The sequence below is a fragment of the Molossus molossus genome, unplaced genomic scaffold (genome assembly GCF_014108415.1).
Source record: "Molossus molossus isolate mMolMol1 unplaced genomic scaffold, mMolMol1.p scaffold_m16_p_18, whole genome shotgun sequence".
NCBI lineage: Eukaryota > Metazoa > Chordata > Mammalia > Chiroptera > Molossidae > Molossus > Molossus molossus.
Window position 1 is genome coordinate 51,265,066 of NW_023425353.1, and position 26,973 is coordinate 51,292,038.

Consider the following 26,973-nt stretch of genomic DNA (forward strand, 5'->3'; position numbering starts at 1 on the left):
GGCAAGAAGGAAAGTTGAAAGTTTATCCTGTCTTGCTCCTTGGATTCCACTTTTTGCAGAGGATAGGCTAAGTATTTTCTCTTCGCTGGCACTATTGGAATGCACACCCTGGCATTCAGCTGGCTTCCAGGCCACTTTTATTTTTATATTTTCTGCCACACATGATACACTTTGAAGAGAACATTTCCCACCATTATCACTCTGTGATGGCTGATCATTTACAATTCCTCACTGAACCACCCCCAGGATGAGTCAGTTCAAAATGGGAGACACCACCCGGGGCTCATCAGAAATGCCCCATCGTAGGTGTGCTGAATCAGAATCTGCATTTTAACAGGTCATCAACATGCACACTATTTAAGAAAAAACTTCTAGACTTCCACTTACACCGAGAAAAACATTTCACAATGTAGCGGTGTATGCATACATAACTGAAACAAAAGTTTATAAGTAGGCAATGCTTACTCTGACGATTTTAACAGGGAAAAAAAAGTGCTCACAACTCCTTGGATTTCAGCATCCACTCCTGGGTTGCGACTTGTAGTTTGAAAACACAGCTCTCATGCACCTAGAACCCTCCGAAGAAGGGTGGAGGGAGGGGGAAGGTGCTCCGTGAGGGTGCTTTGAAAAGCATATACACTTTCTACGTTCAATCACTTTGTGAAACGTGTGCACTTAGTCACCCCGGAGTAAATACTTGGAGCGAGGACTCCTGAGGGCGGCGAGGGGCAGCTGAAAGTTTGCCAAAGCCTTAGGAGGGGCTGGTCTATGGGACATGATTGGCAGCTAGGAGAGAGAGCCAGGGCTGGAAGGGAAGAGAGGGAGAAGGCTCCCGGGCAGCGAGAGGTCCTGCCCAGCTGTTGGCGAGGAGTTTCCTGTTTCCCCCCGCAGCGCCGGGTGAAGTTGAGTGAGTCACTCGCGCGCCCGGACCGACGACACCCCCGCGCGCGCACACGCCCGGGACAGGAGCAGGAGCCGGCCTCCTGCGCAGCTCCCCTCGGCCGCCGGGGGCCTCCCCGCGCCTCGCCGGCCTCCAGGCCCCCTCCTCGCAGTCGACCCGCAGCCACATCTGGCCCGCACATCTGCCCGGCCGGCCGGGCGCGGCGTCCCGCCAGGACGCGAGGCGGAGGCGCAGCCAGGGGTCCGGGAAGGCGCCAGCCGCTGCGCTCGGGGCTCGGTCTATGACGAGCAGCGGGGTCTGCCATGGGTCGGGGGCTGCTCAGGGGCCTGTGGCCGCTGCACATCGTCCTGTGGACGCGCATCGCCAGCACGATCCCTCCGCACGTCCAGAAGTCCGGTGAGTGGCCCCCAGCCCGGCTTGGCGGGGCGCCTGGGGTCCGCCGGCCTCCCCGCCTCTGCGCTGCGCTTGACAGGCAGCCCCGGGACGCGGCACTGGGCGGAAACGGAGCGTGCCCCTCGGGCATCCCGCAGCCCGGCTCCCTTAGCCACAGGGTGTGGGAGTTTTACTTTCAAAAGAGAAGGAAAGTTCAAGTGGCAGGGGGCGCGGGGCGCGTTTGGCCCGCTTTGTGCGGGCAGGAAAGGCGTTGTGCGTTGGCTGCGTTGGAGGCGCGCCCCGGCCCCCGGAAAGGGAAGTTTGAGAAGTTGGTTATCTGGAGGAGGCAGGGGAGCAGCGGCCTGGAGCGGCGGCCGCCAAGGCCGCCAGAGCAGCTGGCACACCTGGGGCCACCGCGGCCGTGGCGATGCTGCGTGCCTGCCCGGGACTTGCTGAGCCACCCCATAAAAGGCCAGTCACTCCATCCTTCGCTCCGGGGAAGGGCCGCACACTCCCCCAGCCCGGCTTCTTGGCCCAGAGTTCCTGCGTGCACCCTCCAGATAACAGGACGCTTTTCAAAGCAAAGTTATCTGATTCCACTGAAGGCTTGGCCTTAGGTAGAGGGATTGTCAGGTGGCAGCGGAGAACGAGTTTCTGGGGGCCTGCTGGGTGCTGGGTGCTGGGTGCTGGAGGTGTTGCCTGCAACAAGTTGACCCCATCTTTTGGGAGTTGATGGTTCTCTACAATTATCTTGGTGGAAACGGAAAGGTTAAATGAAAACCGTATTTCTGTCGCCCAACTGATCTCTATCTCTAGAGGTTTCTTTGGGGGGGGGGGGATGAATAATTGAGTACTTAAAGATGTGTTGTGGAAAGTACCGAACCCCTGAGACCATAAAAATTAGATTTTTTTTTTTTTTGCAGCTATGATCCATATAACAGGGTATCTGCAGCTGTGGTCTGGGTAACTGAGTATTTAGACCTTTCAGGGCCTCAGTTTTCCTCATCTGTGAAATGACATGGTTAGATTGGATAATTTTCCATTCTTTTCATCTTTAGCATCTTCTCCCTCTCCTCCCCCTTTGATGACTTGGAGATGCCCCGTGTAGATGTGGGATGGAATAGAGGATTTGACAGTCCACACTGCTCTCTGAAGCACAGGTTTGCTTTACCCAGAGCCTAAGGCAGACTTACCTGTAGGTCTGTCTAGAATAAATATACACCAGGTTCTAAATGATACATTCCAGACTACTTGAAGTGGATTGAGAACTTCATATTGGAGGCTGCAGGAAGACTGGAGTTTTTAGTGAAACCAGGAAGAAGCATTATTGTAAACAAAAATTTCCAACACGAATTTGAGCTCCACAGTTAAATTAAATCCTGGTATTTCATTCTTGGATTTTGTCCTATGTTGCACTACCAGAATGTTCAAACTGTTCAACTGTCTCTGATTATACCCCAGACTCTTAAAAACTGAGTTATAGTTAGCTAATAAATATTTTAAATGTACCCTTAATTTTCTGTGTGAGTGAAAAATCATTAAAATGTTTTGTTTCAGATTATGAAAGAAGGAAATTTGTGGGCTCTGATTTTGTTAGGTTTTGTTTACAAGGATAAGATTTATGATTACAAATTCCAGACTCAATAGTTCATGAGTCAGTTTCATTTCATCTATATATACACTTTTAAACAATTAAAAACCTAGTGGCTTTTTATTTGGGCTTTTAAACAGTTTTACCAAACCCCCAGATTTTGTATCTTTATGGAATTAAAGTTTTACATGTTTGAAGCAAGGAATCATTTTGAATTTGCATTCATTTGAAATTAAATTTTTGAAGATAGTTTAAAGTAGCCATAGTGAAGACAAGATAATTTCACGGTTGCATTTTAATTTTCCATGTAAGTAAGTGGTTTCAGGATATTTCTAACAGAATTGATAAACTGTCAAAACATTTTCCAAAATATCTTAATTCATGGTAAGATATGAGGAAATGAGATTATTTACAGCCTCCTATTAGGTCACCAAAAAGACCCCAAAAAACAATAAAAAACCATGTTCTGTTTAGTAGATTGACAAGTGGGCAAAGGATTTCAATGTAAGACTAAACTTCACTAAGAAATATACTTAACTTAAAAAAATTGTTGTTTTTGAATTAGTAGATTCATTTTTCCTAAATGCTCAGAATTGAGTAATTGCTCTTTTGGGGGGAGAAAACTTGACATGTCTGAAAACTCTTCAGAGCTGAAAAAAAGTGACTTTCACTTTTCAGATACCTAACAAGAGATGCTTGCTGCTGACTAAATGTTGGTGAAAGTGTCATGCAGACAAACTTCTTTCCTAAAATCACTTTAACGATGTGCTCATTTTGTCAGGGTCAGGAATCAGTAGGCCCAGAATTTGATCTTGGGTCTGTTTGCTTTTGTTCCCAGAAAACACAATTTCACCTCTAGGCCACTTCCTTTAATCACATCGTATTTTTTAAGCAGTTGTGATTTGTACAAAACACTCATCACATTTTGGATACCTCCCCTTTTTCCCCAAGATAGCACCCCACGCTGATGAGTCCTCATACCCCTGGACAGTTGGCATAACTGCTTCGTGCTTTTCATGCCACTTTACCAATCCTCAGTTATCGACCCACCTTTGAACATTTTCTTTATTTTTTAACCCTGTTTATCCAATGAAGAATGACGCTTCCTGGGTGCCATTGTAAAAAGTGGTCATGACTCCTTCTTCCTTCTCAGGAGTATTTATAGTGCCTCCTTGTGCCAGGCAGGAAACACCATCCCCACTGAATAAGACACACATGGTCTTTGCCCTCATTGATTTTAACACGTGGGCGCACGTTCAAGGCCAAGAGACCATTCGCATTTTAACCCTGCGTACTTGGAGGCATTACCAAGCACTGGTAGTTTATTTTCCAGACCCCTTTGTCCAAAGTCCACTTTGTTGTTGCATGCTCTAGGGGGAGGGTGCATGTTGAATGTTTCCTTCTCAGTCTCTGTTTTTTTCATTGATCTATTTCTTTCTATACCTGTCTAGTTTCAGACCCACAATTGGCCCTCCTTAGTTCTTCATTCTGTAGCCAGCATGAGGGACCCATATGTACCCACAATCTTTCTTTCGAGGCTAGGCTTGGAGATAGAAGAGTGTAGGGTACAAGCTTTGGAATCTGGCCAGCCTGGGTTCCAAACCCACCTTCCATTTACTGGCTGTGTAGCCTGTTACAATGATGTTACTTCTCTAACCGTCGTTACCCTCATTTATAAAATGGGGTTTAGGGTATTCTGGGGAAGAGTCAATGAAATACTCTCAAGTGCTTAACATAGTGCCTGCAACATAGTAAATGCTCAATAACTATCAGCTTCTATTATTCTTATGATGAACACCTGAATCTGGCCTAACATGGTCCTTGGTGACCTGGTTCCCATCTGACTTTGCAGCTCCAGACCCTGCCAAGACTCACAAGTTCTCAATCCACTCTTATCACCGTGTGAACACCTGTGGGAGCGGTGTAGGCACCTCTGCCTTCGCTCAGGGTGCCATCTGAAACGCCTGCTCCCTGGATAATTTTCACTTGTCTTTTAAGACTTAACTCAGGTGTCATCTTTTTTAAGGAAGCCTGCTTTGAATGCCTCGGGCTGAGCTAATCGCCTTCCATGGGGATCGGCCTCTTTTTTAGCTTGTGACAATTGTTAACAATAGTAAGCCAAAATGATATCTTTATGTGATTCCCTTGCTCATTAGGCCTTTAATTCTCTCCGAAGCAAGGTGTGTGTCTTACTCATTTCTCTATCTCTGGGTCTCCTGCACAACCTGTGGCATCATTTAATAGCCAGGTAATGCTCAGCTCAGCATCTCCTTCATCCCCCTGGGCAACGTGCAGCCGAGTCAAACATTTTAAACAACCAGGCGGTCACTCTTTATTGGAAGTTTGGTCTACAGGGAAAATCTTACTTTTAGTGAGAAGAGGTTCTGCCCCCACCTAAATAGGCAATTTGACTGTTCTTATACTATTAATTGGTTCTTTTATTCTGATGAGCTATGGAAAAAGAGTGCTGAAATCTTTTTTTAAATTTTTTTATCCTCACCCGAGGACATTTTTGTTCAGATAGAGTGGGAGAGAGAGAGAGAAACATCGACGTGAAAGGGACACATCGAGTGGCTGCCTCCCGCACGACCCAACCAGGGCCGGGGAAAAACTGCAACCGAGGTACATGCCCTTAGCGGGAACTGAACCCGGGTCTCTCTGGACCGCAGGCCGATGCTCTAACCGCTGAGCCAAACCGGCCAGGGCAAGAGTACTGAAATCTTAATTTCGTTTTTCAAGTCATCTTTCTTTTCATCAGGGTTTCATGTTTTGTGTGTAAGCGATGGAGCAAAGGGGAGGGTAGTCCTGTCGCAGCCACTGTCTGCTGCAGAGCAGTGTGGATATTGCCTAGGTCTATGCAAACCACCAAAGTGGTTTAAAACAGGGTGCCAGGGACACACACTTCCTGGCTGCAGCTTGGAAGAGAGGGAGGGAAGGGGAGAGAGACAGAGAGAGAAACACTGATGTGAGAGAGACACATCGATTGCCTACTGCACACACCTGGACCGAGACCAGGGATCTAACCTGCAACCCAGGTATGTGCCCTTGTCCAGGGATCGAACCCAAGACCTTTCAGTCCGTGGGCCACACTCCAACCACTGAGCAACACTAGCCAGGACTCACCACTCCTTTTGCTCTCCCTCTTTCACTTGCAGTATTTCGGTCCCTGGGTACTTGTTGCTTCTGACTGAGGCAAGATAATGATGACTGTCTTCGGTGGGTATGTCAGCAGGTTCCTGACACTGAGCAGCAGGTTGGCTCATCTCAGGGAGGAGAGGTGAGGAGGGAGAATCTGCGCTAAGCCAGCCGCTTGACATTCCTTAACCTAGTTTAATCCCGAATGGAAGATAAGTTTTATTATCTTTATTTTGTAAATTAGGAAGATAGAGTCTGCGCAAGGTCACTTGAGGTTTGCTTGTGCGTGTGTGTGTGTGTGTGTGTGTGTGTGTGTGTTCTAAGCTTGCCCTGCTTGCATTGTGCAGGCTTTTTCATGGTGTATCTGTGTGTGTGTGTGTGTTGGGATAGAAGTTAGGGAGGGGGTACGGGACATTACATTTGAGAAGGGGGAAATTACCATGTAATGCATCACTTCAGTGCTCCTGATTTCATGATTTGCTTTGCTTGTGTGATCTGCTCCTTCCTGATCATCTTCCAGAAAATCGAGATGGGGGAGAGTCTCTTTGCACAGGAAGCTCTAGTGTTCCTAGTCTGCTAACGGCATCTTGGTGGTGGGACCCACCGCTGGTGACCTAGGACTTGACTCTTTGCAGCAGTTGGACATGCACCATTTCAAAGATGTGTAACTGAACCCCAGATTCCAGGCTTAGAGGACCAGCATCTGCGTACAGGCTTCAAACAACTGCTGGTCAGGGCAGAAAGAGCAAGATTTCTCCAACATCACAAAGGAGGAGGATTTGAGGTCCAACTGAGCTGAAAAGTTGTGGGTGGTTAAGATTCTTCTCTTCACAAAAGGACCTGGCCTTTTACTTGCCATGATCAGCATTCTAGGTGTTGGCACCGAACATGAGCAACGGCCTCCTTGGTTGCAGCCGACCTAGGGTCTCTGGCTTCTTAGGCTCTTAGGGGTTTCCTAGCATCTGTGTTCTGTCTACAGGGCAGAGGCTATAGACCATTCGAATGGATTAGCTGCAGGCTCCATGCCTCTGACTGGTGAGATGGTATTTGGGGAAGGCCGTCTGCTTTCAAGGCATGTGGTTCTTTCTTACTCCTTTTTTTAATTAAAAAAAAATTTTTTTTTTTATGAGATATATCCCCCAAGTTTCTTCAGCTCATAGACAATATAAGGTCAGAAAGCCCTCCCTCTGTCATGGGTACTGCTTTTGTTCCTTTCCAGTCAAGCCCCTGTTCCTGGGGTGAGCAGATTCCAGACTGCTGAGTTGAGACTCCGCCCTCTTGTAGATCATGTTGCAGGTACCTGGGAACCCAAAATTCACTGTCTGGATGGCCCTGGACCAGCTGAGACAACCTGTACGGACCATTGTCTCCGTCTTCCTGATGGCCTTGATAGCCACTGTGTCCTTGAGGGTGGTTGAGGGACCGCTGTGTATGTGAGGAGTGTGTTCACACTTGGGTGTCCATACGCATCTGCAGGTCCGTGGGAAGAGGAAAGCAGACTGTGGGCCAGGCCTGGGACAGTGTTCCCCCATACCCACGGAGTGCTCCAGGGGGGGACTTTTGGGTAGTTCAAGAGTTTTCAAGTTCTGCTTGGTCTTCCAAGATATATTTTTTCAGTCAAGGTAGAAGGATTAAAACTTACTTTATTGAGCAGGTCGTTTGCTTTTTTAGCTTCCGCTAGTTTGACCTTCGGTAGGTGGGCTTCCATTGTCCTCTCGCCCTGAGCCTCCCAATAGGTCACTGGTGGACCCGGCGGCGACAACGTGCCTGAGCAGAGGTGTTGGGGACCCACTCAGCTTTTCTTGCTTGTATCCTAGTTGCCCTGGAGTAGACAGATTGCTCATTGGTGAAAAAGCTAAGAGTTTGTTTGTAATCATATTGTTGTCTTTCCTTTGGGAAATTCAGTTTTCCACAGTTTGCATTTTCCTGAAGGAAACTAGCTTCCTTCGTTTGATTCTTTTTGTTTGCTGTTGCGCTTACCTGTATATTTTTGTGAAGATCTCCCAGGGCCTTCGTTGCATTTCTGTTGTGTATGGAGGACACGAGGGCACGCTGAGGCTTATCTGGATGTTTTCTTCCTCTATTGTAAATATTTGACTTGTCTGTGGCCTTCTCAATCCTCCTTAAAGAAAACAAGACTATTAGAACAGTGTAAAGTGAAAAGCCCTTCTGACCCAAAACAGGCATAGGATTGTCAAAATTATGCTTTTTTTCCTTTAGAGAATTAGGGGGTTGACAGAACAAACATGGATGTCTTCGAAGAAAAATATGGGGGCAGATGTATACTTTCAGCCTGTGCACAGTGGCTCTTTATCTGTCGAAGCTGTTGCTGCTTTGTGGAGGACTAGTGGTCATCCTCAAACTCTGCAGAACTTTTCTACACAGAGAACGGGAACCGGCCTAGAACGGGAAGCGGCCTCAGGCTCCCTGTGAGAGGGGTTCGCATCTTGAGGAAGCTTTACTCAGGAGCCTTCACGGAGGTTTCCCAGTAATGTATGTAGCTACCCCTTACTGAGATCCTGCTACTACCTGGGTCACACTGAGCACTTCGTCTGTATGATGCAACCTTCAAAACAACTCTAGGAGGTAGATTTTATGATCATCGTAAGTCCAGTAGAGATTAGGGAACTTAATGAAGGCCACCCAATTAGCAAATGATTGTGTTGGCGTTGGAACCAAGATGCTCTGGTTTGGGGGCCTAGACCCCAATTGTTATGCTATACTGAGACTAGACTGCCTCAAACGACATAAAACACTTCTCCATTGTGGCATGGGTATTGGGAGACTCTAGGGATTAAGAGAAATGATGATAATACCCAACAGTTTTCTAATGCTTTAGCATTTTTAATATATTATTCCAATTAATTTCTTTAGCTAAATAAAATAACGTTTGATTCATACACAAAGTAGTCAAATATCATGCCTGTCTTGTGATCTCAATGGGAAAATGAAATATATACACATATACACATACATGAGGTGATAGAGTCTTGGGTGAATCATGGAATAGTTACGGCATCAAGGACCTTAGGTATGTTGAGCAAAATAGCCACTGTATTTGGAAGGAATGGGGGAATTCAAGGATGCATAGATGTGTAGGGGATGTATGAGGTGTGCCAGGTGAATTTACCATGAAATGAATGGACTTTAACTCACGACTTCTCCCTGGTGCAAGCCCATCTTCTGACTCTGGGTGGGGTCCTGCCAGTGTGGTTAAAGAGTGTCAGCAAGTTAAAGAATATTTATGAAATCTTGTAGTGCCCTGAATATTACAGCTCACATAAAAAAAAGTTCCTTTCGCCCTGGCCGGTTTGGTTTAGCGGTTGGAGCGTCGGCCTGCAGTACAGAGAGACCCGGGTTCGGTTCCCGCTAAGGGCACGTACCTCGGTTGCAGTTTGTCCCCGGCCCTGGTTGGTTGTGCGGGTGGCATCCACTCGATGTGTCCCTTCACATCGATGTTTCTCTCTCTCCCTCTTCCTCTCTCTCCCTCCCGCTCTATCTGAACAAAAAATGGAAAAATGTCCTTGGGTGAGGATAAAAAAAAAGTTTCTTTCATAGAGGTTATCCCAAATTGAGAGGCAATCCAAACATTTATATGGCATTACTTACAATGAGTTATAAAACTGAAAGAAACTTTTCCAAGTTATTCAACAATAAATTACAAATTCTGATCAATAGCTCTAGAGGAAAGACAGTTATTTTTCGATTCTCCCTGTAGACACTATTGCAGAATATCTCTGGGAGTGGTGATCAAAGAGTACGCAACCACGAGATGTAGCAAAAACATTTTAGAGGTGTATCAGGCAGTAAATTTACACAAATACTTGTGGGGGGTTTTTAAATTTTGTATTTCTGTTATTTATAGCTTTTATTTTAAATTTGTAAGAAGCCACTCCAAATTCTAAGCATTCACTTTCACACCTAAATTTCTATTCTTTTTTTTCCCTTTTCTTTATTGACTTTAGAAAGAGAGGGAGGGAGAGGGAGAGAGAGATAGAAACATCGATGAGAGAGAACATCGCCTGGCCACCTCCTGCACGCCCCCCACTGGGGATCAGGCCCACAACCTGGACATGTGCCCTGACCAGGAATTGAACCGGCAGCCTCTTTGTGCATGGGTCGACGCTCAACCACTGAGCCACACCAGCTGGGCTAAATTTGTATTCTTAACTTTTGCATTCTTTTTCTAAAAGTGTGTCCTCGAAATTGAAAAGCTTCAGCTTCCACATGACCTGATTCTATGCCTAATGATAGGATGTACTTATTGGCTTAGAAAGTAAATAAATGCTTCCTCCTCCTCTTCTTCTGGACAGAGACTTAAGTCTTCATTATTACATCAGCAAACTAAAAAAGCTTATCCCCAGATGTAGCTAAACCCCTTCATCAGTTTTCCTAGTTTAGAGGCCCCATGCCAAGTTGAAAAGAAGTTGCAAATGTGTAATTATCACAAAACCTTGATCTTGAAGGAAAGGTAACCCAGATCTCGCCCTCAGTCTGAGATGAAGACTCTGCCTAGGAGGCAGCTGGTGAAGTCTAATGCATGGGATGCTGTCATCGGGGTGTCTGGGTGACCTGGTCAAGTCCTTTGGTCTCACTGGCTCTCATTTTTCTTCTATGTACAATGACAGAAATTGGATTAGATGAGCCTTTTCACCTTTTTCTGTTGGAATGTTTCATTCTGTAGAGAAACCATTGAAGTGATTTTCACTAATCAAAATGGAAAGCTATCAAAAGTCATAATAGGTCAGAACTGACAAATACCATAGACATTCACTTGAAGTTGGTTGGAGATGACTATTGTTAAAAAAAAAAAAGGGGGGGGGAAAGAAACCATAGTTATTTGGAAAGTGTCCTAGTGCAGGTGGCTGAGCACACATCCCTGACTACGTAGCATGGTGACTTCAGGTAGCACTGCCTCCTTGCTGCAGGAGGCCTACTTGGTGTTGATTAATTCCATGTCTCTGGTTAATCATGGTGTTTTCATTCTTCCCTTTCCCCGAGTTGGTTGAAGTGTCGGTGGAGTTTTTTTCTAAGGTGGAGAATTGTGAAATGCTTTTCTGTGTCTAGGAAACGAAAGCTCTAAGGGAGCTTCTATATTTTGGGGGAAGAAGAAAGGAAACTTGTCTGAATATAATTAGTCATCTGTTGCCTTTCAAAGATTTCTTCTCCACTTTTCTTAAAATATTCTCAGAAAAGACAGAATTTGCTACAGATTGGTGGTTTTCAGACGGCTTTTTTTAGGCAGGGGAGTAGCTTCGAGTCCCATAATTGCACTTCTGGATAAAGTGTTTTGCACTTTATGTAATGAGTGTTCTGCAGACACTACTTAGCACAGAGGAGGAGTCTTCTAACTATTGCTTTGAATGGCTATCTTGCTGCTACATATCACATTTAGGTATTATTCTTAAAACCTATAGTATTGGGTTCAAAAAGCGACACAGTGTTTCCTTAAATATATGAAAAGGCAAAAACCAAAAGCAACAATGACAAAAAAAACACACAAAAAACCCCAAACCCAAAAGTAACATTTTGTATTCACTATTCTGGATCCCCTTAAGTTACATTGTTATAAAATAATTTCTCACAATCTAACCCCTCCCTAGACACTCTTTTATTCTTACGATTTCTGTTATAATGAATCATGTAATTTTTATTGCCTCTCTTATCACCTATTTATTATTCTAATGAGCAGCAGGCCAGCCAGTCTTCTGCTTTGTTGCTGTCTCCTGTTCTCCATCCCCTCCTGCTTGTAACCCTGCTTGTTCCTTCTTCCTCTCTCAGGAGCTCCACTCCTCTTTTAACATGGCCTTTCCTGAGTTATAAAATGCATTGAGGCCCAAATCTTGAGCTCAAGCATCTGACCCCCCAAATGATGCTTTTACATCATCCCCTGATCACAGCAACTAAAGATGTTCTGGTACCTTGCTACTGAAGGGGGGGGGGGGGAGGCGGGGTCCAGGGACCAGCAACATCAGCATCAGGGAGAGTTGTTTGACATGCAGATCATTGGGCCCATCCCCAGAGCTCTTGCAGAGGACCTGCATTTTAACAAGGTCCCCAGGTGATATTAAAGTCTGAGAAGCACTGCTTTGACAGTATGAAAGCATTTTCCACAGAGGAGTTGAATGAGCTGCACTGATTTCAGTAGATCAGATTGGGCTCGTTTCTGTCACGGAGCAAGAGAAGGATTCAAGGAAGAGTAGCTCCCAGTTTTATGAGGGTGGTTTAGTGCCTCCTAAGCCCCAAGGCCCTGTTTAACTGGTTGTAACTAATGCGCCAAGGCTAGCAAGAGAGAGAACGCATTGAGGGCAAATCAAGTGATGAGTTTGTTTTGAAGTGTGTTTCCAAGAAGCATCCTCATGCCCTTTCTTCCACGGAATGTCCCTTGTCCACCAACTATGGGTCCCAGGGAACTGTTTCTCCACTGAACTCACAGCATTCATTATGTTTACTCATTAGTCATTTAATCACAGTTGGCCTTGACAGTTGCAGGCCTTACATAAGACCTATTATACCTTAGCATTAAAATCTGTAGCACTTTGCTGTGTGCAGAGTGTGGAGCCAATAAATTAATGAATTAATGCCAGGTTTTCCAGGAAGTAGTTCTACTCATATATTTAATTCTTCTTTTGTCTTGAGAAACTTATTGTTTGTTGCTCAGTGAGGACTCACTAAAATTTTCCTGAATCTCTCAACATTTATTTGCTTTAATTTTTTTTCTTTATTGATTTTAGAGAGAGAAGAAGGGAGAAGGAGAGAGAGATAGAAACATTGATGAGAGAGAACATTGATTGGCTGCCTCCTGCGTGACCTCCACTGGGGATTTGGCCCACAACCTGGGCATGTGCCCTGACCAGGAATCGAACTGGCGACCTCTTGCTGCGTGGGTTGACACTGAACCACTGAGCCACACTGGCTTGGCTCAACGTTTATGTTAGATGGTTCTGAGAGCTCCAGTATTGGCTATTTCAGTGATTGGCCTCTGTATTTTACTCACCATAAGGCAATTTTTTGTTGTTGTTTTTTTTTTTGCACCTTGATTACTTTTGTCTTCAAGTATAGGTCCCTGTCAGTCACAACAACCAGAGTTCTCACGACTACTTTCTGACTTGTCCAAATAATTTTCTTTTCTGACCTATTTCTTTTTCTTTTGGTATTTTAACTATTCTTGGAAAAAAAAGAAAAAAAGTAAAGAACTTTCCATTGCAACCTGTATCTCATGTTGTTTCCTGTTGCATCAAATCTCAACTTATTTATCAGAATAATTTAGATCTTAATACCTAGAATCTCTTAATCATTTATTTACCAGAGGAATCTAGTTGCATGAAATGCACGAGCATTTGGTTTCATTATTGCTCTTACGTTATGTTACCACACTGCCAGTCTGAACTCCACCTCTGTCTTCTGTAAGAATCTCCTCATCGAGTTCTGCCCACGGACACCCTTCGTCCCTCATCTCTTCGATGCATTGCCGTCAGTTACCTCTCCACCCACCTCCACACGCAGCATTTTGACTGGGTGGCCCCTGTTAGGAACCTTCCGTGGATCCTTCTGCCCTGATCCAGGTGATTACATGACCCTGGCTTCTTCTCTGAGGTCAGAGGCTGCATCACCCTGACTCCTAAGACACACAGATGGGACACAGGACCGTTTGATGACCACTTGCATAGAGGGGACCAGCCCTCTCTCCCATGTCCAGTTCTACCCTCGCACATGCCTGCGGCCCTGGCTCCGCTCCAGCCAGGCTTTCTCACGCACCCTTTCGCTTCCCAGTGTCCTGCCTTGTGACGTTCTGCTCCCCCCGGTTTCCCCATTTAATACCTCTACCCTACAACACCTCCACCTTGCCCTGGCCGGTTTGGCTCAGCGGTTAGAGCGCCCGCCTGCGGTCCGGAGAGACCCGGGTTCGGTTCCCGCTAAGGGCATGTACCTTGGTTGCAGTTTGTCCCCGGCCCTGGTTGGTCGTGCGGGTGGCAGCCACTCGATGTGTCCCTTTCACATTGATGTTTCTCACTCTCTCTCTTCCTCTCTCTCCCTCCTACTCTGTCTGTACAAAAAATGGAAAAATGTCCTCGGGTGAGGATAAAAAATAATAATAATTAAAAAAAAACAAAAAAAACACCTCCACCTTCTGAAATAGGTGCCACTTCTTCTATTGTGTTTGTTGTTGTTGTTCCAATCGGGCTTCCTTTTTAATCTTCACAGTCTCTCTGACAGGCCTTGCTTCTCACTCAGGTGGCCTTGGTCCTTGAGCTACCTGTGACTCTGTGTGTGTGTGTGTGTGTGTGTGTGTGTTAACTCTCCTACTGGAATGAGAACTCTTTGAAGGACAACCTTCAGATTCTTCTCTAGCACCTAGCACCCATTTTCACTAAAAGATTGTTGGAATTCATTACTTTTAAAGGCCAGGGAAAAACTGACAGGACACAGACACACACACACACACACACACACTTTTTGTCCCCTAGACTGCTTAACTTTTCACCACCCAGTGTGGCATCAGCGGCTGTTATTTATAGCCACCTACAGTATTGTTTGAAAGAACATGGGCTTGTGGGAAATTTCAGGCGATCTGATGTGTGTAAGTTGCTCTGTACAGTGGAGGTTTCAACCTCTGCCTTCAGTCTGCAGTGTCTGTGAGTTGTGGGGAGCTGCAGTCTGTGGGTGTTAAGGGTTGTTTTTCCATCCATCACAGGCTGCCTTTGATTCATTTATCATCTTGTGTGTGCATTTTTATAGAGGGCCCAACGTGTTATGACTGGAGAAGCCCGAAAAAGTCATAAAGTAAACCATACCATCTGACTCAGGCCAGTTTTTGCCACTTCCGCCTTTCATTTTCATGAATCACAGGTTATCTCCCGTCCCGGGGATGGTCGGAGAAGGGGCAGTTGAGTGAAGGATCTCGCTTGTGTTGGAGGGTGTCCGAAGACACTGGCACCTCTCTCCCTGCCCGAGGGCACACCTCCCTTCCTGCAAAGCTGACTCCTGGTCGTACTGTTTGGGAAGTCCTGTTAAGGACATATGGAAGGAGACTTCAATATGAAGGCTTTCTTTGATGGGTGCTTAATAGGGATGAGTCTTGAAGGTTCACGGATGTTCTGGAAGGTCTCCATTAGTTCCCCGTGAAGCCCTGCCTGGATGAACACGAGTCTAGGAACCTGGTAATGTGCTCCTGCGCTTGTCCAGCTCTAGACCTGCGTCCAGACCAGCCTCCCTCCAGCTGATCACCACCCCTGGGCCCTTCCTCCGTGGAGCCGCCCCGGACTTGATAACAGAAACGTGGACAGTCAGTGTCCTCTGCTCTATCTAGGGGAGAAAGGAGATGAAATAAGAATTTTATGGCTTCATATCCTGGGGTACTTACTGGAAGTGGTTGAGAGAGAGTACTTTTAATGTGATGTACCACTGGTAAGCTTCCAAAGTGCTGAAAACAATTATCTTCCAAGACTTTGATGATGCTGTTGGTGAGGATGTTTGTAGCAATTATACAATCCCTTATATTTATTCAGCTCTATGCAAAAGCATTTTGTCACACTCAGAGCGTTTCCTGTTACTGGGTTATTAATGAGATGCTTCTGTTATTTTCAGGGCACAGGAGGGAATCTAGTTTCTTTTCTTCTTATTATTATTATTTTATTTTTGTTACACGTTTCTTTTTTTTCCCCATTGATACTCTCCTCCCCATCCTCCCTACCTCATCCCCCGCTTTGTTGTCTGTGTCCATTGGTTATGCGTACATGCATATAAGTTCTGTGGTTTATCCCTTTCCTCCCCCCGCCGCCCCCTCTTCTGAGGGTTGTCAGTCTGTACCCTACTTTCACGTCTCTGGGTCTACCCTATTCCTTAGACTGTTATGTTCATTATATTCAACAAATAAGTGAGATCATGTGGTATTTATCTTTTTCTGCATGGCTTGTTTTGCTTAGGATGATGCTTTCCAGGTTCCTCCATGTCATCTCAAAAGATAAGCGATCTTTCTTTCTTACAGCTGCATGGTACTCCATTGTGTACATGTACCACAGCTTTTTTATCCATTCGTCGGACATTTGGGCTGTTTCCAGATCTTAGCTATTGTAAACAGTGCTGCTATGAACATGGGGGTACATATATTCTTTCTGATTGGTGTTTCAGGCTTCTTAGGGTATATTCTTAGAAGTGGGATCATTGGGTCAAATGGCAATTCAGTTTTTAATTTTTTGATGTAACACCATAGTGTTTTCCATAGTAGCTGCACCAGTCTGCATTCCCACCAGCAGTACACTAGAGTCCCCTTATCTTCACACCCTCACCAACACTTGTTGTTTGATGATTTGTTGATGGCGGCCATTCTGACAGGTGTGAGGTGATACCTCATTGTTGTTTTAATTTGCATCTCTCTGATGATTAGTGATGTTGAGCATTTCTTCATATGTCTCTTGGCCATTTGTATGTCCTGTTTGGAGAGGTGTCTATTCAGATCTTCTGCCTATTTTTTAATTGGATTGTCTTCCTTTTGTTGAGTTGTATGAGTACTCATATACTTTGGAAATTAACCGCTTATCTGATGTATCATTGGCAATTATGCTCTCCCATACAGTGAGTTGCCTTTCCATTTTGGTGGTTGTTTCTTTTCCTGTGCAGAAGCTTTTTAGTTTGATGTAGTCCCATGTGTTCATTTTTTTCTGTGTTTCTATTGCCTTAGGTGATGTATCAGGGAAAGTTCTGCTGCATATGATGTCTAAAGTTTTGTTGCCTATATTTTCTTCTAGGATTTTTGTGGATTCACAGGTCACATTTAAGTCTTTTATCCATTTTGAGTTTATTCTTGTGTATGGTGTAAGTTGATGGTCTAGTTTCATTTTTTTGCATGTAGCTGTCCAATTTTCCCAGTACCATTTATTAAAGAGGCTGTCTTTACTCCATTGTATGCTCTTGCCTCCTTTGTCAAATATTAATTGAGCATAATATCTTGGGTCTATTTTTGGGTTCTCTGTTCTGTTCCACTGGTCTATCTGCCTGTTCTTGTGGCAGTACCAGGCTGTTTTGATTATAGTAGCTTTGTAGTATAACCTGATATCTGGTATTGTGATCCCACCTACTTTGTCCTTTTTTTTTTTTAAGATTGCTGTGGCTATTTGGGGTCTTTTTGGGTTTCATATGAACTTTTGAAGTATTTGTTCTACTTCTGTGAAATATGTTGTTGGTATTTTGATGGGGATTGCATTGAATCTATGGGAATCTAGTTTCTTAACTGATGAATGTTTAGTTTTTGAAGAACTGTTGGAGATCCAATGAATCCCACTCCAAGCTTTGCTATTGCTCAAGGTATAACTTCTTTTCTGTAGAAGTAATTGAATAAATGTTAGAATGTCTGTGTTACTTGTAGTGTTCTCCTGGTCAAAACAGTTTTGTTCTTCTCTTTAACATCTTTTTTCAGGCATTCATCTTTAAGTTATGGGAAAGGAAGCCCCAAACAATACTTGACCTCTGATACAATATACTCTTTCGATTATGATCAGTACTTTAATAAAATTTATGTTAAAAAGATCCTTCTAAGTGAGCCATTGAAGATCTTGGGAAAGTCTGATGGACTTGGAGTCGCCTCTCTTACATCACCTTCCTGTGTTACACAAGATGATCACAGAGGCCGACCTGAAGCGCCTTGAGTTGATAAGAAGAGGAAGGGGCCAGCGTGGGCAGCTGATGACTGTGCCGGTTGACAGCAGCCACTTGTATGCACATTGCAGCGGTGACCAGGGCTCAGTAGAAGGTCTGGCTTTTAGTGAACATACCTGCCCAGAGCCCTCCTGGGTGCATAGCTCTTGGGAACACATAAAGTGCCTTTTGTGGTTAAAATAAGTATTAAACGCATGACAAATGTCATAAAAGTAGTCATCTGTCTACTTGTCCAGGCAGATGGAAACTAGTGCTAGGAAAACAGAAAAGAGAAGTGCTTTGAATAACTTGACTGTCACTGGGGTCCCTGGGGGAAAGTGCACCAGCGTGTTGACAGTCTCAGGTGCCGACCTTGACCATGCCCAGTGACTACCATTTTTAAACAATCCCTTATGTTAATGGAATGCTTTATTATCCATAAGACAGTTTCACTTGTGTGTCATATTTCATTTTGGAAGCAGTCCTCCGAGATTATAATTACCCTGCCTCACAGATAATATGGAAACGGAGACTCAGGAAGGCGATAACCATCTGAGGCATTCCAAAGGATCACAGACTAGCCTTCCCATCATTTTACCATTTTTAGTCATTGTGTTCCCCTCGCTGCCTCATTTCTGACTCCACCCAAGAGCAAAATTGAGGTCCTATCGTGTGTGTGTATGTGTGTGTGTATGTGTGTCTTTATCTTCGTAGCTACATTGTAGAAAGAGTGGAAGTGTTGACATCAGAAGCCTTGGTCTTTGCCTCAAAAATGAGAAAGAAGCCACATTTAGGACTGGGGAATTTCTTCTTTCAAGATGCACTTCTTTGAAGGGTTTGTCCACCAGTCTTACTAGTGGAGTTCAAGCTATGTCATGAGTCATTTTTCTACCCCCTTTTTTTGTGGGGACAATTTCTCTTTGAAGCACCATGTGGTCTGTCTGCTTGAGGGTTAAGTCACCACGGTCAGTAGACAGATGTTGCCATTTATAAAAGACTGGTGGTTGCTACCGTCCTGTAGCTTTGCTCTTCCCCAAAGCTTCTAGAAGCTTAACATAATCAGTGAAGACCATCTGTGCATAGGAAGGGCGCTTCTTCACCATGTCGGCAGAGAGGTCAGGTATTGTCTTGGATTTCCTTTCACAGAACTTCTTGAAGATGAATATCTGAACAAAGATATAGAGAAGAACAAAACTGTTTTGACTGGCATACCACAAATAACAGACATCTACTATTTAGTCAACTGGTTTTTTTATGAAAGACATTATACCTCAAGAAGTAGCAAAGCCTACTTGTATGACTGTGACATTTTCAAAGGATACAGTAAAGAATGATCTCAGTTAGCAGAAACTGTATTTCGTTGCTAGTTTGTATTCTTCCTTTCTTGCACCTTGCTCTACATAAAAGTTATTTCCCCCACCACATAAAAAGAGAAGTTGAGTCATGATGTTGTTGTACTTAATTTTGGTTAAGGAAGCACATAGCTCCCATACCAATATGGATTTCTTTCTCTTCTTTTCCACCAGTATTCATCATGATCATTTTTCCAATGGACTTGGAACTGACAATCATTCTGATTTTTCCTTCTCAGTGAAAATTTCCCAGGAAAGATGAGCTTCACTAAGTAATGACTGGGATCATGAATTTATCATTGGAGAGATATTCTTGAACGCTGTAATAGGCGTTAGTGTTACCTTTTTTATGCACTTCAAAAAAAAGAGGGGGATTTCATAGTAAATCTTCTGGAATAATATTTTTATATCTAATCCTTTAAAAATTGCAGTTTTTACAAACTGAATTCTGTTAAGGCAAATATCATTGTACCAAGAACAATACTCAACTTCTGCACATTCCAGAATGGTTCCTCAGATCTGGTATATAGATGGTGCTCAGTATGTATTTGTTTAATGGAATAAAAAAGAAAAATACCACAGAGATCAGGAAGAAAAATTAAAGTATAGAAATATAATGACCTAGAAGTTATCTTGTGTGTGTTATATCCATTTAGCTTTGAGAGTTTTCTGAAGGACAGGTTTATCCACAACTATTAACTCTAATCTAAGGAACTGTTTAACTTTTTAACTTCTTTGCTAGATAATCTAAAGGGAGATGCATTTTCTCGTGCAGTCCTGTTTGAATGCACTATTGCTTTTGCCTCTTGGGGTCAAAACACTTTAGAATTCAGCTTTCTCAGGAAACTGCTCCCCAGATCTTTCAAAAAGATCTTCCTTTAAGCTCATTGTCTCTTTGGTGATTGGGAAAGGATTTTCATAGTTTTAAAGGATAAGAATTGGTAAAATCCATACTTAAACAGTAATCTAAAGATGATCTTCCGGGAAGATTTTGTACAATAACCATCAGATGCCTAGGGGCCAATTCAGTTTATGATCCTTGCCTCATCCTGAAACATTACTAGAGTTTGAGTCACATTAGAAAATTATTTGGGTTGGGCTTGACTCTGCCTGCGCACATGTATAACAAGATCCTGTGATAATGTTGTTTGTGATTTTTCCTCAGCAGCTGAGCAAACTGAGACACATTGCTCGTGGGCCTGGTCACCTCTGGTCCAGTGCTGGCCTGGCCCTTATCTCTCACCCGAGTTTGTTCCTGTTGAGGTCTTCACGTCAATAAATCCTTCACTGAATGTTTTTTTGCCCCCACCCCCACCCTGACTGTAATGGCACAGTCGAATCAGCTAGAGAGCTTGGAAAAGAATTTTAAGGCCTGAACCAAACCCCTAGAAGTTCTGATTCCTCTCCCCTTCGAAGGGCCCCGGCATCGATACTGTTCTAAAAGACTACCAGATCATTCTGATGTGGAACCCAGGTTGAGAAACACTGATGTAAGTAGCCTAGTCCAGGTAGTTCACAAATGGGGAATTGGACCAGACAGGTCAAGGCACTTACTTGATATCCCCCAGCAAAGAAGTACCACTTACCGGGTTCAAAACCTCCCATTTCGGACTGCATGCCACATCCAGTGTCACAGATGCGAGGCCCGTTTTGGAGTAGAGCTCTGGGAGAATGAATGTCCCCCGAGTTCTGGAAACTCACCTGCAGAGTGGGGTCAAAAGAAACCCATCGGCCCGGCTGGCTCACAGCGAAGGAGATGAAAAGTGTAGGCCGGAGTAGGCAGCGCCCTGTGGGCTGGGCTGGCGGTGAGGGGTAAGGATGACGTTCCAAGGAGAGAACTTGGCCTGAGTCGGACAGGCTGGCTTTGTGCCCTGGCAGGAGTGTCTGCTCGTTAGCCCAGTTACACTCCTCCACCTGCTTCCAGGACACGGGGAGCTGGGAAGCGGCCTGCTGGCGTGTCCACTGACCACACAGAGGCGTTCTCGGCTCTCCCGAGCCACCTCCAGCGGGGACAGTCAGCAGGCTGACCGCCTGGGGCCTCTCCCTGTGTCAGACACCAGGCGTCTGGGGAGAAGCCACTGTCCGAGTCCCTTCTCCCAGTCACACTGAACCCCATCGCTGCGATGAGGCGCTGAACCGCTTCTGGGGCCTGGACAGGCCACCGTGGGGATCACCCTTGGCCACGCCCTGGGAGACCTTGTGGAAGTGCTGGCGGTGGAAAAGGCAGCGAGCTGATCAAAGGGTTTTTGGCAAGGTTGTTGCTCAACAGACAGGTCATCAGAGTATGAAGGCCATCAGTGCCAGCCCGTGTACTTTAGGCTTGTCGCCGAGCCCCTCCCTCAGCGACAAAGAATTGTAAATAGAAGAATGACGTACTTAAACCATTGCAAGGCCAGGAGTTTGTGATGAGGTGAAGGTAACACAACTCTTTCTTCCTTTCCCATGATGCCTTGCAGTAGCAGAAGGCAAGGGAGCCCGGCACAGCCTCCCAGGGCACCATGTGAGCACTTTGGGGCTAGGATTCCATTGTCAGCACTTCCCAATTAAAAAAAAAAAAAAAAATTGTTCCTTCTTTGCACCTGAAGAGCTATAGGGACACTCTTGAGAGTCTCAGAACTTTCCTTAGGTGTGCTGTCTAGACCTCACTCCATGCAAAGTAGCCTGCTGAATCCTCTGGAATAAAGTGTGGAAAAAACACTCACACACACACACACAAAAAAAAAACAAAAACAAAGAAGGACACAAATTCATTCATTCCTTTTGCCTGGGCCTCACTCACAGACATGTTCCTGACATGCTCACACCTCAGTGATCTCAAGTACATGATTCATGTACTTCTGGAAGCCGGAAGAATATAGAGTTTCAGTTGAGAACCTCGGTGGAATACTTGTCTTATACCTAAAGCCATTTTAACAGGCTTGCAACCGGGAGGTTGGGTTGATTAGACGATGTATATAAACCACTGCGAGGAATTCATCAGTGTGGAAGAAGTTGCCAGTAGCCCAGACACTTGGTATTTAGGGCTCTTTTTACTTCACAGTCTCCATGACGATATTGGGGCAAATTATACAGCCGTCTTAGCAAGCAGCACTGCTCAGTAGAACTTTCTGCAATGGTGACAGTCCCTTCCATCTGTGCTGTCCAGGGTGGTAACCATTAGCCTCCCGTGGCTTGCACTGTGGCAGGTGGAGCCAAGGAACTCAATTTTAAATATTATTTTATTTCAATTGACTTAAATGTCAGTAGCCTCATGGCTATTGGCTACCGCCATGGACGAGACAGTTGCAGCGTATCCTTTACGTTCCCGTTTTCCTCCAATCCTCTACTGGCGTACATTCATTTCTTAGCACCTATAATCATCACGGGGCAGATTAAATTATTTGTACTTTTCCATTCCTGTACTTTGGAATTACATAGACCGTTTCTATCCTGGATACATAATATTTTAATGTTGTTGGAAATACTCTTTAGTAATACACTCTAATTATGTAATACTTTGTTATGGGGATACCCAGCCAGGTCTCTCTTATCACCCGTGTTTTTAGTTTTCATCTTTAAAAGGCTGTAAACACGGTGTGGTCCTGCAGGAGAAAAATACGCTTCGGGTCTATACACATGGAATTCTAGGGATTATAAACCATTCAAAGGCCTGGGCGGACCTGGGACAGAGAAGTTTAAGAGGCAGGTAAAAGTCTCCAAGGAGAAAAGTTGCCCCAGAGGAATGCTTTTAATTAGGTTTAGCTTCCATCACAGCAGTCCAGGGGAAGTGGCTACCCCGAGGCCCTTGGGATTTTCCCTTGTGAATAAATTCTTCCCCCCATGGGTCACCTCTCTGCTACGGTCTAGAAACTCACCCGTATTTGGCATGCCATGACTTCAACCCTCTGAAAAACCTTGACCAAAAAAAAAGGCCAGCATTTTTAATAAAATGTTAATTTCCTTGCTGTAGGCTTATGTGGGCTTTGACTGGAAACTTAATCTGTGTGCTTCAGCTGAGTTACGTTTCAGCCATTGAAATGGGGCTTACAAGGAATTACTTAATACCTTCGGAGTCAGACGAGCCTTACTTTTTTCCACCGTCTTTTATCTTAGGCACAGGGATTTGCATTTTGCAAGGCTGTGCCAGCTGACTTGAGCCCTGACAGGTTTCAGCTTGTTGCAGAGTTCGATCCATTTTTCTTACTTCTGCAAACTTCTGCTGCTGTCACTCATGACTTACAGTTTTACTGTGGAATCTGGCCCTTGTCCTTAATTGTCTTCTGCCCCTACCTTGGCAGGAACCGTGCAGACAGCCAGTCATTTAATACAAAACACATTCCTTAAAGAAATCGGGATGGAATTTGAATACAAACCGCATCCAAGCCAGTAGGCGGGTCTCTTCCCCAGTGTGTGTGGGGGTGGGGGGGGTGGGGGGGGGCTTCTTTCCTAGCTCTGCCCTGTTTCTCCCTCCCTGTCCTGGAGCCTTGGCGTTCAGGTCTCCCTGGGAGACCAGGAACCCAGGTCTTTTTGGATTTCCTTTGTCCAGTCGAACTCTCTGTGGTGATAAAAATGTTCTGTGTCTATCTAGCCTGGTCATATGAGGCTACGAAGCACTTGAAAATGTCTCCTGCGACTTGAAAGTGAGTATGTTGACAATGTCATCATGTAAACCTTCTCTCTTCTCCCCAACTGGAGTGGCACTGTCAGGGCTTAGAGAGAAGTTGGTTTGCACTCATTGGAGGGCTGTACCGTACCCATGGCAGCTACGTACCTGTATCCTGTTTACTGCACACACCTTGACAGTGATGAATAATGTCCAGGAAAGGCAAGACCAGCCTCACCCTTTCTCACCCAGCTGCACGGTGAGAAAACAGGCGGAGTTGCCCCGTGCAAGGGCAGATTCTCAGATTTCATTTCAAATTTCCTGCCCTTTGTTGTCTTTTCATGAAGCCTTAACAATGCTTGAAAATTGTTTCTTTTTAATTTCACTTCCTCTGCTTGAAAAACATGAAGTCCGTGTGTGTGTGTGTTGGGGGGGGGGGTTTCAGAGTGTTCGGTGTTATTTTAGAAACCAAAGTGAATCTGAATGTGCCTTCAGGCCTCTTAGGGTCAGGAGTCAGGGGTAGTTTGGCTGCTACCCATCAATCACAAGCCTCCCCAAGCTCTCTTAGAAGTGGATCGCTGTTTTAATATATGGGTTAAACTACGCTAGAAGTGGTTTCTACATTCATTTCCTAAAAGTTGACTTTATTTCTTTTCCTTCATTTGCATTTTGGGGAAAATCAGCCTTGAATAGGTGACAAAATAGAAGGAGCTCGATTTGAATTTTGGCTTTTGATTCAACCAACATTTATTGGAGCCCTATTAGGTGGCAGACCCTGGACTAAGGCTGTCATGGTGGAACAAGACGGATGACAGTCCCTGCCCTCGGGAAGCTTACAGCCCGTGCGCCTGCCAACATAGCAAGTAACTTACACACTTTCCTCTGCCGTGAAATGAGAACAATATACTAATCTTCAGCGGCCATTTGTCAGACATAATCAAGGTTTCGATCAAGCAATAGGATATTTTTACACAATCAGACCTTTTGTGCTTCTTCCTTATCGTTCAAACTGAGCCCAGAGAATGGATTCAGAATAAACATAGACGAGAAACATTAGAAACATGCTCAAGGTTGTTGTTTTAAACTGTGACAGCAAATGTCTTTGCTCTAAATCGGAATTTCCTCCACATCCCCCATAAAATGAGAGGAAATGCCTACAGGGGCTGAATGGACAGTGACCCTTCCTAAAGGTCCTCCCGCCCTCCTCGTGATGTACAAATGACACAGTAGTTTTGTCCTCGCAGGGCTGATCGGCGGCAGGGTTTGGGCTTAAGTCTGTGTGTGAGTTTTAGGGGGGGGGGGCGACTGGTACTTACACAGCATGCTAAGTTCCAAAGGTGGGGTTCTCAATTAGCAGAGGAAACAAACCAAAATGTACACACCCTGCGTGAAGCCATTTTTCTTCTAAGCTGAAATAATTCTGTTTAACCAGGTCTGAGCTGGGCCATGTTCTGAATTATTCAGCTTTCTTCCCTTTTAGGGGCTGAATTGTGGATATTTTCCAAAATGAAAGGGACCTGAAAGGTCTTAATTTCCACCCACCTGTCTGACTGGCCAGAGGACAGAGTGGTTGAGCCGCACTCCCGGTGGGTCCAGAGCCTGCTGGGCGGCAGCCTGCCTCATTCCCAGCGTGGTGAAGTCGCCTCCGGCAGAAACTGGGTAGCGATAGCACATCATTAATTGTTGCAGAAGTAAATGGCCTCAAGGAGAAGAGGTTAAGAAGTACTTCCACCTGCAAGGCACAGAGCCCTTCTTGACTAGGTACTTACAAATCTGGTCAAGCTGGCGCGCACATCCTTCTCTGATTCTCTCATCAGCTGTGACTCCAAGTGCACTGGTTTTATTTCCTGGGGAAAGAAAGTCAAACCTCACTTGATCTCAGCACTCGAGAATTTCGTAATCTTAAGGCGCCTCATTGCCGCATGTCAGGCCCCCTAATTTTATTTATTTATTTATTTATTTATTTATTTTTTTAATCCTCATCCGAGGACACTTCTCCATCTTTTGTACAGATAGAGTGGGAGGGAGAGAGAGGAACAGAGAGAGAGAGGGAAACATCGATGTGAAAGGGACACATCGAGTGGCTGCCACCCGCACGACCAACCAGGGCCGGGGACAAACTGCAACCGAGGTACGTGCCCTTAGCGGGAACCGAACCCGGGTCTCTCCGGACCGCAGGCGGACGCTCTAACCGCTGAGCCAAACCGGCCAGGGCGCCCCTAATTTTATTAGCATGTTGCCAAATAACATATGAAAGTGTCTCCAAGCCAAAGCAGGTCGGCTCTCGCCTGCTGAGTATTGTGTCGAGTCAGCAGAGAGTTCGCAGATTGAACAGGATCCTACACTGGATTCTTTGGTTTAAGGAGTGTTGAAAGATCCTAAAAACACTCTTGGGAACTTGATGATAAAATCAGTGATTGGTTCCATTAGATCTCTCTGGAAGCTTTGGATCATAGAGGTAACAAAAAGTTATATAGTTATATTTCAGTTTGTCTCCTCACTCAAATTTCCTGAAAACTTCTTAAGAAAGCCGTCAAACTCCTGCGTTCTATGGATGAGTCGGACTAGATGGACCAGACTCTTAATTATCTTGGCCTGTCTTGCCCGTCAGTGTCTTTCCTGGGAGCGAGCATTGCACGGGGTGTGACATTTCTGACCAGAGCGTTCATGTGTCTTATTGTCGAGACAGTTTTCACATGTACTCCAAGCATGTTTTCTCTTCATCCTGATTCTAGAAAGTTCCAGTTCATAGATCAGGAAATGGAGGTTCCAGGACATTAAATGGCCTGCCCGTGGCCCCACGGTTATTATTGGCGGAACCTGAGTTCACTCTCAGGTCTTTGACCTTAAAACGTAGGCTTCACCAAGCTGCCGTGTTCTATATGTCTCCTCAAGTAGGTGAAGTGGTTACAAAGAATCAAAGCTCTTTTGTAAGGCACACGTGGCTCCTCTGCTCCTGTGAACTCCCACCAACTTCTGCAGGCCCCACGGTGTCCTTGTCTTCCTCGGAGTTCCAGTAAAACTCCGCTCTTACGTCTTTCTGATGGGAACATCCATTTCCTTGTCAGCGTCAGGAAGGATGAAGGGTTCCGTGTGACCTGTGGCTTTGTCTCTCGGCTGTCCGTCATTGATCTTGGATAGCTGTTTCACCTCTCTGACCCTCGATTTCCCCACTGTACAATGGTGATGACAAAATTACGTGCCTGTTGGGATGAGCAAATGAAATAATCATCACAACACTTAGTACTGGGCCAGGCATTTGGCCTGCATTCACTACATGGGGATAATGGAAATGATCACTGTTATTATTATCCCACACTGATCTGGTTTTTACAGTAGGAAATTTTTTTCTTTTCCTTGAACCACAATGTGAGTATCCACATTAGAGAATCAAATGCATATTAGA

General features: G+C 45.0%; 1 protein-coding gene across 1 annotated transcript in view; it reads left to right on the forward strand.

Annotated features, from left to right (window-relative positions):
* The first annotated feature begins 674 nt into the window (after positions 1–674).
* Positions 675–26,973, forward strand: part of TGFBR2 (transforming growth factor beta receptor 2) — an 87,859-nt gene continuing 61,560 nt past the window's right edge. The window contains exon 1 of the mRNA XM_036267110.1: positions 675–1,297. Coding sequence (XP_036123003.1) covers positions 1,204–1,297 — 94 coding nt within the window. The 5' untranslated portion in view covers positions 675–1,203. The remainder of the gene's footprint in view (positions 1,298–26,973) is intronic.